The following is a 17,500-nucleotide window of genomic DNA, read 5'->3' as shown; positions in this document are numbered from 1 at the left end:
ACCACCATCACCACCATCAACACCATCACCACCATCAACACCATCACCACCATCACCACCATCACCACCATCAACACCATCAACACCATCACCACCATCAACACCATCACCACCATCACCACCATCACCACCATCAACACCATCAACACCATCAACACCATCAACACCATCAACACCATCAACACCATCGCCACCATCAACACCATCGCCACCATCACCACCACCACCACCATCACCACCATCGACACCATCACCACCATCAACACCATCACCACCATCAACACCATCACCACCATCACCACCATCACCACCATCACCACCATCAACACCATCAACACCATCACCACCATCACCACCATCACCACCATCAACACCATCACCACCATCACCACCATCAACACCATCAACACCATCACCACCATCACCACCATCAACACCATCAACACCATCAACACCATCAACACCATCGCCACCATCGCCACCACCACCACCATCACCACCATCGACACCATCACCACCATCAACACCATCACCACCATCACCACCATCACCACCATCACCACCATCAACACCATCAACACCATCAACACCATCGCCACCATCACCACCACCACCACCATCACCACCATCGACACCATCACCACCATCACCACCATCACCACCATCAACACCATCAACACCATCAACACCATCGCCACCATCACCACCACCACCACCATCACCACCATCGACACCATCACCACCATCACCACCATCAACACCATCACCACCATCACCACCATCACCACCATCACCACCATCAACACCATCAACACCATCACCACCATCACCACCATCAACACCATCACCACCATCAACACCATCACCACCATCACCACCATCACCACCATCAACACCATCAACACCATCACCACCATCAACACCATCACCACCATCAACACCATCAACACCATCACCACCATCACCACCATCAACACCATCAACACCATCACCACCATCACCACCATCGACACCATCACCACCATCACCACCACCACCACCATCGACACCATCACCACCATCACCACCATCAACACCATCACCACCATCACCACCATCACCACCATCACCACCATCAACACCATCACCACCATCACCACCATCAACACCATCACCACCATCAACACCATCACCACCATCACCACCATCACCACCATCAACACCATCAACACCATCACCACCATCAACACCATCACCACCATCAACACCATCAACACCATCACCACCATCACCACCATCAACACCATCAACACCATCACCACCATCACCACCATCGACACCATCGACACCATCACCACCATCACCACCACCACCACCATCGACACCATCACCACCATCACCACCATCAACACCATCAACACCATCACCACCATCAACACCATCACCACCATCAACACCATCAACACCATCACCACCATCACCACCATCACCACCATCAACACCATCACCACCATCACCACCATCAACACCATCACCACCATCAACACCATCACCACCATCACCACCATCAACACCATCAACACCATCACCACCATCAACACCATCACCACCATCACCACCATCACCACCATCAACACCATCAACACCATCAACACCATCACCACCATCAACACCATCAACACCATCAACACCATCGCCACCATCACCACCACCACCACCATCACCACCATCGACACCATCACCACCATCAACACCATCACCACCATCAACACCATCACCACCATCACCACCATCACCACCATCAACACCATCACCACCATCAACACCATCACCACCATCACCACCATCACCACCATCACCACCATCACCACCATCAACACCATCAACACCATCACCACCATCACCACCATCAACACCATCAACACCATCAACACCATCAACACCATCGCCACCATCGCCACCACCACCACCATCACCACCATCGACACCATCACCACCATCAACACCATCACCACCATCACCACCATCACCACCATCAACACCATCAACACCATCAACACCATCGCCACCATCACCACCACCACCACCATCACCACCATCGACACCATCACCACCATCACCACCATCACCACCATCAACACCATCAACACCATCAACACCATCGCCACCATCACCACCACCACCACCATCACCACCATCGACACCATCACCACCATCAACACCATCACCACCATCAACACCATCACCACCATCACCACCATCACCACCATCACCACCATCAACACCATCAACACCATCACCACCATCACCACCATCGACACCATCACCACCATCAACACCATCAACACCATCACCACCATCAACACCATCACCACCATCAACACCATCACCACCATCACCACCATCACCACCATCAACACCATCACCACCATCAACACCATCACCACCATCACCACCATCACCACCATCACCACCACCACCACCATCAACACCATCACCACCATCAACACCATCACCACCATCACCACCATCACCACCACCACCACCATCACCACCACCACCACCACCACCATCACCACCACCATCACCACCACCACCACCATCACCACCATCGACACCATCACCACCATCAACACCATCACCACCATCAACACCATCACCACCATCACCACCATCACCACCATCAACACCATCAACACCATCACCACCATCACCACCATCAACACCATCAACACCATCACCATCACCAGCACCATCACCACCACCACCACCATCACCACCATCGACACCATCACCACCATCAACACCATCACCACCATCAACACCATCACCACCATCACCACCATCAACACCATCACCACCATCAACACCATCACCACCATCGACACCATCACCACCATCAACACCATCACCACCATCAACACCATCAACACCATCACCATCACCAGCACCATCACCACCACCACCACCACCATCACCACCATCGACAGCATCACCACCATCACCACCATCAACACCATCACCACCATCGACACCATCACCACCATCAACACCATCAACACCATCACCACCATCAACACCATCAACACCATCAACACCATCGCCACCATCACCACCACCACCACCATCACCACCATCGACACCATCACCACCATCAACACCATCACCACCATCAACACCATCAACACCATCACCACCATCACCACCATCAACACCATCACCACCATCACCACCATCAACACCATCACCACCATCAACACCATCACCACCATCACCACCATCACCACCATCAACACCATCAACACCATCACCACCATCAACACCATCACCACCATCACCACCATCACCACCATCAACACCATCAACACCATCAACACCATCACCACCATCAACACCATCAACACCATCAACACCATCGCCACCATCACCACCACCACCACCATCACCACCATCGACACCATCACCACCATCAACACCATCACCACCATCAACACCATCACCACCATCACCACCATCACCACCATCAACACCATCACCACCATCAACACCATCACCACCATCACCACCATCACCACCATCAACACCATCACCACCATCACCACCATCAACACCATCAACACCATCACCACCATCACCACCATCAACACCATCAACACCATCAACACCATCGCCACCACCACCACCATCACCACCATCGACACCATCACCACCATCAACACCATCACCACCATCACCACCATCACCACCATCACCACCATCAACACCATCAACACCATCAACACCATCGCCACCATCACCACCACCACCACCATCACCACCATCGACACCATCACCACCATCACCACCATCACCACCATCAACACCATCAACACCATCAACACCATCGCCACCATCACCACCACCACCACCATCACCACCATCGACACCATCACCACCATCAACACCATCACCACCATCAACACCATCACCACCATCACCACCATCACCACCATCACCACCATCAACACCATCAACACCATCACCACCATCACCACCATCAACACCATCACCACCATCAACACCATCACCACCATCACCACCATCACCACCATCAACACCATCAACACCATCACCACCATCAACACCATCACCACCATCAACACCATCAACACCATCACCACCATCACCACCATCAACACCATCACCACCATCACCACCATCGACACCATCACCACCATCACCACCACCACCACCATCGACACCATCACCACCATCACCACCATCAACACCATCACCACCATCACCACCATCACCACCATCACCACCATCAACACCATCACCACCATCACCACCATCAACACCATCACCACCATCAACACCATCACCACCATCACCACCATCACCACCATCAACACCATCAACACCATCACCACCATCAACACCATCACCACCATCAACACCATCAACACCATCACCACCATCACCACCATCAACACCATCAACACCATCACCACCATCACCACCATCGACACCATCACCACCATCACCACCACCACCACCATCGACACCATCACCACCATCACCACCATCAACACCATCAACACCATCACCACCATCAACACCATCACCACCATCAACACCATCAACACCATCACCACCATCACCACCATCACCACCATCAACACCATCACCACCATCACCACCATCAACACCATCACCACCATCAACACCATCACCACCATCACCACCATCACCACCATCAACACCATCAACACCATCACCACCATCAACACCATCACCACCATCACCACCATCACCACCATCAACACCATCAACACCATCAACACCATCACCACCATCAACACCATCAACACCATCAACACCATCGCCACCATCACCACCACCACCACCATCACCACCATCGACACCATCACCACCATCAACACCATCACCACCATCAACACCATCACCACCATCACCACCATCACCACCATCAACACCATCACCACCATCAACACCATCACCACCATCACCACCATCACCACCATCAACACCATCACCACCATCACCACCATCACCACCATCAACACCATCACCACCATCACCACCATCAACACCATCAACACCATCAACACCATCAACACCATCAACACCATCGCCACCATCGCCACCACCACCACCATCACCACCATCGACACCATCACCACCATCAACACCATCACCACCATCACCACCATCACCACCATCACCACCATCAACACCATCAACACCATCAACACCATCGCCACCATCACCACCACCACCACCACCACCACCATCGACACCATCACCACCATCACCACCATCACCACCATCAACACCATCAACACCATCAACACCATCGCCACCATCACCACCACCACCACCATCACCACCATCGACACCATCACCACCATCAACACCATCACCACCATCAACACCATCACCACCATCACCACCATCACCACCATCACCACCATCACCACCATCAACACCATCAACACCATCACCACCATCACCACCATCAACACCATCACCACCATCAACACCATCACCACCATCACCACCATCACCACCATCAACACCATCAACACCATCACCACCATCAACACCATCACCACCATCAACACCATCAACACCATCACCACCATCACCACCATCAACACCATCAACACCATCACCACCATCACCACCATCGACACCATCACCACCATCACCACCACCACCACCATCGACACCATCACCACCATCACCACCATCAACACCATCACCACCATCACCACCATCACCACCATCAACACCATCAACACCATCACCACCATCACCACCATCAACACCATCACCACCATCAACACCATCACCACCATCACCACCATCACCACCATCAACACCATCAACACCATCACCACCATCAACACCATCACCACCATCAACACCATCAACACCATCACCACCATCACCACCATCAACACCATCAACACCATCACCACCATCACCACCATCGACACCATCACCACCATCACCACCACCACCACCATCGACACCATCACCACCATCACCACCATCAACACCATCAACACCATCACCACCATCAACACCATCACCACCATCAACACCATCAACACCATCACCACCATCACCACCATCACCACCATCAACACCATCACCACCATCACCACCATCAACACCACCACCACCATCACCACCATCGACACCATCACCACCATCAACACCATCACCACCATCACCACCATCAACACCATCACCACCATCACCACCATCAACACCATCACCACCATCACCACCATCACCACCATCACCACCATCAACACCATCAACACCATCACCACCATCAACACCATCAACACCATCACCACCATCACCACCATCAACACCATCAACACCATCACCACCATCAACACCATCACCACCATCAACACCATCACCACCATCAACACCATCACCACCATCACCACCATCAACACCATCACCACCATCAACACCATCAACACCATCACCACCACCATCACAACCACCACCATCAACACCATCACCACCATCAACACCATCACCACCATCAACACCATCGACACCATCACCACCATCGACACCATCACCACCATCGACACCATCACCACCATCGACACCATCACCACCATCAACACCATCACCACCATCAACACCATCACCACCATCAACACCATCACCACCATCACCACCATCACCACCATCAACACCATCACCACCATCAACACCATCAACACCATCACCACCATCAACACCATCACCACCATCAACGCCATCACCACCATCAACACCATCACCACCATCAACACCATCACCACCATCACCACCATCACCACCATCAACACCATCACCACCATCGACACCATCACCACCATCGACACCATCACCACCATCGACACCATCACCACCATCGACACCATCACCACCATCAACACCATCAACACCATCACCACCATCAACACCATCAACACCATCACCACCATCACCACCATCACCACCATCAACACCATCACCACCATCAACACCATCACCACCATCAACACCATCAACACCATCAACACCATCACCACCATCAACACCATCACCACCATCAACACCATCAACACCATCACCACCATCACCACCATCACCACCATCACCACCATCACCACCACCACCACCATCAACACCATCACCACCATCACCACCACCACCACCATCACCACCACCACCACCACCACCACCATCACCACCATCAACACCATCACCACCATCACCACCACCACCACCACCACCATCAACACCATCACCACCATCAACACCATCACCACCATCGACACCATCACCACCATCAACACCATCAACACCATCACCACCATCAACACCATCACCACCATCAACACCATCACCACCATCACCACCATCACCACCATCAACACCATCACCACCATCAACACCATCACCACCATCAACACCATCACCACCATCACCACCATCAACACCATCAACACCATCAACACCATCAACACCATCACCACCATCAACACCATCACCACCATCAACACCATCACCACCATCAACACCATCACCACCATCACCACCACCACCACCATCAACACCATCACCACCATCAACACCATCACCACCATCACCACCATCACCACCACCACCACCACCATCATCACCACCACCACCACCATCACCACCATCGACACCATCACCACCATCAACACCATCACCACCATCAACACCATCACCACCATCACCACCATCACCACCATCAACACCATCACCACCATCAACACCATCAACACCATCACCATCACCAGCACCATCACCACCACCACCACCATCACCACCATCGACACCATCACCACCATCAACACCATCACCACCATCAACACCATCACCACCATCACCACCATCAACACCATCACCACCATCAACACCATCACCACCATCGACACCATCACCACCATCAACACCATCAACACCATCACCACCATCAACACCATCAACACCATCACCATCACCAGCACCAGCACCATCACCACCACCATCACCACCATCGACACCATCACCACCATCACCACCATCAACACCATCACCACCATCGACACCATCACCACCATCAACACCATCAACACCATCACCACCATCAACACCATCAACACCATCAACACCATCAACACCATCGCCACCATCACCACCACCACCACCATCACCACCATCGACACCATCAACACCATCACCACCATCAACACCATCACCACCATCACCACCATCACCACCATCAACACCATCACCACCATCGACACCATCAACACCATCAACACCATCAACACCATCACCACCATCGACACCATCACCACCATCAACACCATCACCACCATCAACACCATCACCACCATCACCACCATCACCACCATCAACACCATCACCACCATCGACACCATCACCACCATCAACACCATCAACACCATCACCACCATCAACACCATCAACACCATCAACACCATCAACACCATCGCCACCATCACCACCACCACCACCATCACCACCATCGACACCATCACCACCATCAACACCATCACCACCATCAACACCATCACCACCATCACCACCATCACCACCATCACCACCATCGACACCATCACCACCATCAACACCATCACCACCATCAACACCATCACCACCATCACCACCATCACCACCATCACCACCATCAACACCATCACCACCATCGACATCATCACCACCATCGACACCATCACCACCATCAACACCATCACCACCATCACCACCATCACCACCATCACCACCATCAACACCATCACCACCATCGACATCGCTATCACCGCCGGTAGTGGCGGTAGTGGTGGTTGTTGTTGTAGTGGTTGTAGTAGTGGTGGTTGTAGTGGTAGTGGTGGTAGTAGTAGTGGTAGTAGTGGTGGTAGTGGTTGTTGTTGTTGTAGTGGTTGTAGTGGTGGTGGTTGTGGTGGTGGTGGTGGTGGTTGTAGTGGTGGTGGTGGTAGTGGTGGTGGTAGTGGTGGTGGTGGTTGTAGTGGTGGTAGTGGTGGTAGTGGTGGTGGTTGTGGTGGTGGTTGTAGTGGTGGTAGTAGTGGTGGTGGTGGTTGTAGTGGTGGTAGTAGTGGTGGTAGTAGTGGTGGTGGTAGTAGTGGTGGTAGTAGCAGTGGTTGTGGTGGTGGTTGTAGTGGTGGTTGTAGTGGTGGTGGTGGTTGTGGTGGTCGTGGTGGTAGTGGTGGTAGTGGTGGTTGTTGTTGTAGTTGTTGTTGTAGTGGTAGTGGTTGTAGTGGTAGTGGTGGTGGTTGTAGTGGTGGTGGTTGTAGTAGTGGTGGTGGTGGTGGTGGTGGTTGTAGTGGTGGTGGTGGTGGTTGTAGTGGTGGTGGTTGTAGTGGTGGTGGTGGTGGTTGTAGTGGTGGTGGTGGTGGTGGTTGTAGTGGTGGTGGTGGTGGTTGTAGTGGTGGTGGTTGTAGTAGTGGTGGTGGTGGTTGTGGTGGTGGTGGTTGTAGTGGTGGTGGTGGTTGTAGTGGTGGTGGTTGTGGTAGTGGTGGTGGTTGTAGTAGTGGTGGTGGTGGTGGTTGTAGTGGTGGTGGTGGTGGTTGTAGTGGTGGTGGTTGTGGTAGTGGTTGTAGTAGTGGTGGTGGTGGTTGTGGTGGTGGTGGTTGTAGTGGTGGTGGTTGTAGTGGTGGTGGTTGTAGTAGTGGTGGTGGTGGTTGTGGTGGTGGTGGTTGTAGTGGTGGTGGTTGTGGTAGTGGTGGTTGTTGTTGTAGTAGTGGTGGTGGTAGTGGTGGTTGTAGTGGTGGTGGTGGTGGTTGTAGTGGTGGTAGTGGTGGTGGTAGTAGTGGTGGTTGTAGTGGTGGTGGTTGTAGTGGTGGTGGTGGTAGTAGTGGTAGTAGTAGTAGTGGTGGTGGTGGTGGTGGTGGTGGTGGTTGTGGTGGTGGTTGTAGTGGTGGTGGTGGTGGTGGTGGTTGTACCGTACCTCCAGTGTGTCCGCGCAGGATGGAGCAGCACCTCCACTGCTCCGTGCTGCTCACCAGCGACGAGGCCGAACCAAACACAGCGCTGGGCCCAATGAACCTGCAGCATCAACATCAACAACAACAACAACATCAACAACAACATCAACAACATCAACAACATCAACAACAAGCGACGAGGCCGAACCAAACACAGCGCTGGGCCCAATGAACCTGCAGCATCAACATCAACAACATCATCAACAACATCAACATCAACAACAACAACATCAACAACATCAACAACATCAACAACATCAACAACATGAACCTGCACCACCACCACAACAACAACCAGCGACGAGGCCGAACCAAACACAGCGCTGGGCCCAATGAACCTGCAGCATCAACATCAACAACAACATCAACAACATCAACAACAACAACATCAACAACATCAACAACATCAACAACATGAACCTGCACCACCACCACAACAACAACCAGCGACGAGGCCGAACCAAACACAGCGCTGGGCCCAATGAACCTGCAGCATCAACATCAACAACAACATCAACAACATCAACATCAACAACAACAACATCAACAACATCAACAACATCAACAACATCAACAACATGAACCTGCACCACCACCACAACAACAACCAGCGACGAGGCCGAACCAAACACAGCGCTGGGCCCAATGAACCTGCAGCATCAACATCAACAACAACATCAACAACAACATCAACAACATCAACATCAACAACATCAACAACATCATCAACAACATCAACAACATGAACTTGCACCACAACAACAACATGAACTCGTGTTGCAGTGTTGATGTTGTTAGTGTTGATGTTGTTAGTGTTGTTGATGTTGTTAGTGTTGTTGATGTTGTCAGTGTTGTTGATGTTGTCAGTGTTGTTGATGTTGTCAGTGTTGTTGATGTTGTTAGTGTTGATGTTGTTAGTGTTGATGTTGTTAGTGTTGATGTTGTTAGTGTTGATGTTGTTAGTGTTGATGTTGTTAGTGTTGATGTTGTTAGTGTTGATGTTGTTAGTGTTGATGTTGTTAGTGTTGATGTTGTTAGTGTTGATGTTGTTAGTGTTGATGTTGTTAGTGTTGATGTTGTTAGTGTTGATGTTGTTAGTGTTGATGTTGTTAGTGTTGATGTTGTTAGTGTTGATGTTGTTAGTGTTGATGTTGTTAGTGTTGATGTTGTTAGTGTTGATGTTGTTAGTGTTGATGTTGTTAGTGTTGATGTTGTTAGTGTTGATGTTGTTAGTGTTGATGTTGTTAGTGTTGATGTTGTTAGTGTTGATGTTGTTAGTGTTGATGTTGTTAGTGTTGATGTTATTGTTGTTGTTGTTGTTGTTGTTGACGTTGTTGTTGATGTTGTTGATGTTGTTGATGTTGTTGATGTTATTGTCAATGTTGTTGTTGACGTTGTTGTTGACGTTGTTGTTGTTGTTGTTGATGTTGTTGTTGTTGACGTTGTTGTTGTTGTCGTGTGACTCACGTTGCTGGTTTCCAGATCATGACGAGTTTGTCGTCACTCCCAGACGCAAGCAGAGAGCCGGAGTTGGACCACCGCACACAGTTGACACACGCTAAGCACACGCAACAACAACACGCAACAACAACACGATTAACACAGTGCACACACGCTAAGCACACGCAACAACAACAACACGATTAACACAGTGCACACACGCTAAGCACACGCAACAACAACACGTACACACGATTAACACCGTGCACACATGCTAAGCACACGCAACAAAAACACGCACACACGATTAACACAGTTGACACGCTAAGCACACGCAACAACACGCACACACCCAGGTGGTTGTCCATCTGACACAACACGCGTGTAGCATGTTGGTGGTTGTCGTTGTGTGTAGTGGTTGTTCTTGTTGTGTGTAGTTGTTGTTGTGGTTGTTGTGTGTAGTGATGGTTGTTGTTGTGTCACCCAGGTGGTTGTCCATCTGACACAACACGCGTGTGGAGTGGTGGTTGTTGTGTGTAGTGGTTGTTGTTGTGTGTAGTGGTTGTGGTTGTGTGTAGTGGTTGTGGTTGTTGTGTCACCCAGGTGATTGTCCATCTGACACAACACGCGTGTGGAGTGGTGGTTGTTGTGTGTAGTGGTTGTTGTTGTGTGTAGTGGTTGTTGTTGTGTGTAGTGGTTGTGGTTGTTGTGTCACCCAGGTGATTGTCCATCTGACACAACACGCGTGTGGAGTGGTGGTTGTTGTGTGTAGTGGTTGTTGTTGTGTGTAGTGGTTGTGGTTGTTGTGTCACCCAGGTGATTGTCCATCTGACACAACACGCGTGTGGAGTGGTGGTTGTTGTTCTTCTCTTCGGCTTCGCTCCTCACTGGGGCCAGGTTCCAGATCACAACCTTGCCGGAATCCTCTCCTGCGTCAACAACAACAACCACAACAACAACCACAACCACAACCACAACAACAATCGATTGTCTGTGTGTGTGTAGGTGCTGCTACTCGCTACTAACAGCACTTGCCCCTACAGCCTGCTAGAGGCTACCTGGGGGATCTTTGTCTTTGTTGGTATATGTGTTAGTACGTTTGTGTGTGTTAGTGTGTTTGTTAGTGTGTTAGTGTGTGTTAACGTGTGTGTTAGCGTGTGTCGTGGTGACGTCACCGCCACTTAGTGGTGAATGGCGGTTGTTGTTGTGTGTGAGCGTGTGTGTGTTAGTGTGTGTGTGTTAGCGTGTGTATGTGAGCTTGTGTGAGCATGTGTGTGTTCGTGTGTGTGTGTGAGCATGTGTGTGTGTGTTAGCGTGAGCGTGTGTGTGTGTGAGTGTCTGTGTGAGTGTGTGAGTGTGTGTTAGCGTGTGTGTGTGAGCGTGTGTGAAAATCTGACCTTGGCCACCAGTTGCAAATTTCTGTCCATCGGGGTGAATGTCCAAGGAAAAGATGGGTTTCCCTGCAAGACAACACACAGACAAAGATCCCCCGGGTAACCTTTACAGAGTGTAAGGCAAGTGCTGTTAGTAGCGAGTAGCCGCCCGGCGCTCCGCTCGTTGTTGTGAGCGTCGCTCCTCCGCCCTCCGTTGTCGTTGGAGGGCGACTGCCTCCAACTGCACAGTAGCGTCCTTCACGAGCCTCCTCCACAGAGGCCGATCTTGACACCGCTGGTACCAGTCATCGGCGAGTCCACTCAGCTCCACGTCCTCCTGTACCACATCACTCCTCTTCTCTAGCCTTTGCCGCGCCCGTTTCGCCCCCTCGATCCGGCCGAACAAAAGCTGTTTAGGCATGCGGTGGCTGGGCATGCGGGCTACATGACCCAGCCAACGCAGCCTTGCCTGCCGGAAGAGCTTACCGATGGGACTTTGCCCAGATCTTTCAAGGATTTGTGAGCTCCTCACACAATCCAGCCTGCAGGTTAAACCCAGGAAGGATCGTAGGCAGGCCAGCCTAAATGTTTCTGACCGGCGAAGATGTTCCATTAGGGGGGTCCACGTTTCGCAAGCGTAGAGAAGGGAGGGAATGACCGTGGCTGAGAAGACCCGAAGATTCATGCGGAGCGACAGACCAGGTAGCTTCCACACAGCGTTACGCAGCCGATTAAAAGATATTGCCGCTCGACTGATTCGGAGTGAGACCTCTGCTGTTAAACCGGAGCCGGTCATGAGCACTGCCCAGGTATGGGAAACTCTCCACTCTCTCCACAACTGCCCCATCACCGATTGGGAGTTGTGGGGGTGGAGTGTCCGATGGTAAAAATACCCAGAAAGGTGCTTAGTTTTGGTGGGGCTGATGGTAAGGCCCCACCTCTTAGTGGCACGCTCCAGTCTCAGCAGCAGCGTCTCCAACTCCTCTTCTGAATGAGCAGCTATTACCAAATCATAGGCATACATAACGTGGTTGACCAATAGGGAGCCATCCTTTCACCGCACCCGGGCATCGATCAGCCTCCCATTATATCTGTGGTCAAAATAGATGTCAAATAATGTGGGAGACAGAGGACATCTCTGTCGCACCCCAAGGTGTACAGGGAAAGGCTCTGACTCCCGGCCACGTAGTTTTACCCGGGCCCGCTCACCATCATGAAGATCCTTAATGATCGTGAGCAGAGGGTCAGGGACTCCGAAAGCACGAAGAACAACCCAGAGCCCTGGCCTGTTGATGGCATCATAGGCCTTGACCAGGTCAATAAAGCAGAGATGTAGGTCTTGTTGGAATTCCCTACACCTCTGCTGTAGCAGACGGACAGAAAATATGGCATCTGTGCAGGACCGCCCTTTCGTGAAACCGCATTGGGGCTCCGCAAGCCTCTCTCCTCAGCGTGCCTGGCAAGGCGATGTTGAATAATGCTTGCCAGGACCTTTCCCGGCACACTGAGGAGTGAGATGCCCCTGTAGTTGTTACAGTCGGTGCGGTCCCCCTTCTTAAAGAGGGGGGCCACCAGGGCATCCTTCCAGTCCTGCGGAACCCGTCCAGTGGTCCAGACTGCTGTTATGATGTCATGTAAAGCAGTCTGTGCACAAACGCCACCCACATAAACACACACATAGACACGCACACAAAGATGCACACAGACTTATAGACACACACAGACACACGCATATAGACACACACACACACGCACGCATATAGACACACACACGCATATAGACACACACACACGCACGCATATAGACACACACACACGCACGCATATAGACACACACACACGCACGCATATAGACACACACACACGCACGCATATAGACACACACACACGCACGCATATAGACACACAGACACACGCATAGACAAACACACACAGACACACACAAAGACAAATACACACGCATAGACACACACAGACACACGCATAGACACACACAAAGACAAACACACACGCATATAGACACGCACACACGCTTCTAGACACACACACACGCTTCTAGACGCACACACAGACACACACAAAGACAAAAACACAGACCACAGCAGCAGCATCCATGCATGCACCACCACAACCACCACCATCAACGTTCATCAACAGCAAGGGCCAATCAACGCAGCAACCCCCAACTCCAGCCGATCGCGTCGCCGCCGGCTCGCACGCATCTTGTAGTGGTTCCCGCTCACCATTGTGGTTGACCCAGGGCGGCTTCAGCAGCTTCATCGCGGCGAGAGAGAGAGGGGAGAGAGAACCGAGCCGACACCAAGCCCAGCACCCTCCTCGCTCCGGCGGGGCCGAGGCGGCTCTCGCTCGGCGGAGAATCCAGGCGAGGTCGAGGCTTCTTGAGACGTGGGGAGTTGGTGACTAGGCCGCAACCGACCAACCGTCACCCTCCTCGCCCCGGCGGGGCCGTGGACGCTTTACCTCGGCGGGGTATCTAGGCGAGACCGAGGCTTCTCGACAGTTGCCTATTAGGCCGCAAATCCACCACCACGGCCGCCCTCCGAGGCCGCGCTCCCTCGGCGGGGAATCCAGGCGAGGACGGAGGCTTCTCGAGACGTGGGGAGTTGGCGACTAGGCCGCAAATCCACCACGGCCGCCCCCGTGCGCTCTGGCGGGGCCGAGGCCGCTCTCTCTCGGCGGAGAATCCAGGCGAGACCGAGGCTTCACGAGAGAGGGGGGAGAGAAAGGAATTAACGACTAGGCCGCAGATCCACTAACCAACCACGGCCGGTAGACGTTCAGACTCCGACGGAAATTACGTCACGAGTGGGGGGGGGGAGGGGCCAAGTTGGCGGGGGGGGGGTCAATAACTTCCGGTGACAGTTGGGAAGTGACGTAGGGAGAGGTCTGCACGTGCGGTGTTGGTGCGGCACAAAGGGAGCCGGAAGTGACGTTGGCCTGCAGGGTCAACAATGGCCTGCAGGGTCAACAATGGCCTGCAGGGTCAACAATGGCCTGCAGGGTCAACAATGGCCTGCAGGGTCAACAATGGCCTGCAGGGTCAACAATGGCCTGCAGGGTCAACAATGGCCTGCAGGGTCAACAATGGCCTGCAGGGTCAACAATGGCCTGCAGGGTCAACAATGGCCTGCAGGGTCAACAATGGCCAGGGCGTGGGGTATTACACAAATGTGGCCGACTGTGAGGGCGGGCACAAGCCGGCGTGAGTAGGTGAAACGTTGAGTTTTATAAGGGCACCACGGGGTGACCTGCCCCTCCCCACCCAGCCCCACGCCTCCCACCCAGCCCCACCCAGCCCTTCCCCACCCTCCCCACCCAGCCCTTCCCCACCCTCCCCACCGAGCCCAGCCCCTCCCCACCCAGCCCCACGCCTCCCACCCAGCCCCACCCAGCCCTTCCCCACCCTCCCCACCCAGCCCTTCCCCACCCTCCCCACCCAGCCCTTCCCCACCCTCCCCACCGAGCCCATCCCCTCCCCACCCACCCCACCCTCCCCACCCACCCAGCCCCTCTCCACCCAGCCCCACCCCTCCCATTTTTGGATGCACGACGGACGGACACAATAATCCGCTGTGGGCTGGTGGAACCAGGTGGTTCCTACCAGTAAAATGTTCAACCAAAGAGTTTGAATTCCTGCAGTCACGAAAGCCCCAAATCAAGATCCCATTCATCATGGACTTTGCCTCAGTCATCCCGCACCCCCCATTTTGTGTAAGAGCGCAGAAGAGGGTGGACACCACCACATGGACGCCTCCTGGTGGGTGAGTGGGTGGGTGAGTGAGTGAGTGGGTGGGTGAGTGAGTGAGTGAGTGGGTGGGTGAGTGGGTGGGTGAGTGGGTGAGTGAGTGGGTGAGTGAGTGAGTGGGTGAGTGGGTGAGTGAGTGAGTGGGTGAGTGGGTGGGTGAATGAGTGGGTGGGTGAGTGGGTGAGTGAGTGGGTGAGTGAGTGAGTGAGTGGGTGAGTGGGTGGGTGGGTGAGTGAGTGGGTGGGTGAGTGAGTGGGTGGGTGGGTGAGTGGGTGAGTGAGTGGGTGAGTGAGTGAGTGAGTGGGTGAGTGGGTGGGTGGGTGAGTGGGTGAGTGAGTGGGTGAGTGAGTGAGTGGGTGAGTGGGTGGGTGAGTGTGTGGGTGGGTGAGTGAGTGGGTGGGTGAGTGGGTGAGTGAGTGGGTGAGTGAGTGAGTGGGTGAGTGGGTGGGTGAGCGAGTGAGTCGGTGGGTGAGTGGGTGGGTGAGTGGGTGAGTGAGTGAGTGGGTGGGTGAGTGAGTGGGTGGGTGAGTGGGTGATTGGGTGAGTGGGTGGGTGTGTGAGTGGGTGAGTAAGTGAGTGGGTGAGTGGGTGAGTGAGTGAGTGGGTGAGTGGGTGGGTGAGTGAGTGGGTGAGTGAGTGGGTGGGTGGGTGAGTGAGTGGGTGGGTGAGTGGGTGGGTGAGTGAGTGGGTGAGTGAGTGGGTGAGTGGGTGGGTGAGCGAGTGGGTGAGCGAGTGGGTGAGTGGATGAGTGAGTGAGTGGGTGAGTGGGTGGGTGGATGGGTGGGTGAGTGAGTGAATGGGTGAGCGAGTGGGTGAGCGGGTGGGTGAGCGGGTGGTTGAGTGAGGGGGTGAGTGGCTGGGTGGGTGAGGGGCTGGGTGCTTCTAGAAGTCACGTGATG

General features: G+C 53.0%; 1 protein-coding gene across 1 annotated transcript in view; it reads right to left on the bottom strand.

The window, feature by feature from the left end:
* Window positions 1-15,590, bottom strand: part of HIRA (histone cell cycle regulator) — a 61,728-nt gene extending 46,138 nt beyond the window's left edge. The window contains exons 1-5 of the mRNA XM_078885668.1: window positions 15,079-15,590; window positions 12,860-12,922; window positions 12,275-12,391; window positions 11,490-11,580; window positions 9,986-10,083 (exon numbers count right to left, since the gene is read on the bottom strand). Of these exons, the coding sequence (XP_078741794.1) occupies window positions 9,986-10,083; window positions 11,490-11,580; window positions 12,275-12,391; window positions 12,860-12,922; window positions 15,079-15,115 (406 nt within the window). The 5' untranslated portion in view covers window positions 15,116-15,590. The remainder of the gene's footprint in view (window positions 1-9,985; window positions 10,084-11,489; window positions 11,581-12,274; window positions 12,392-12,859; window positions 12,923-15,078) is intronic.
* Between the last annotated feature and the right edge of the window lie 1,910 nt (window positions 15,591-17,500).

Source organism: Lampetra fluviatilis, unplaced genomic scaffold (assembly GCF_964198595.1).
Source record: "Lampetra fluviatilis unplaced genomic scaffold, kcLamFluv1.1 SCAFFOLD_484, whole genome shotgun sequence".
Taxonomy (NCBI): domain Eukaryota; kingdom Metazoa; phylum Chordata; class Hyperoartia; order Petromyzontiformes; family Petromyzontidae; genus Lampetra; species Lampetra fluviatilis.
Note: the sequence above shows the minus strand (reverse complement) of the source record. Positions and strands in the feature narration are given on the sequence as shown.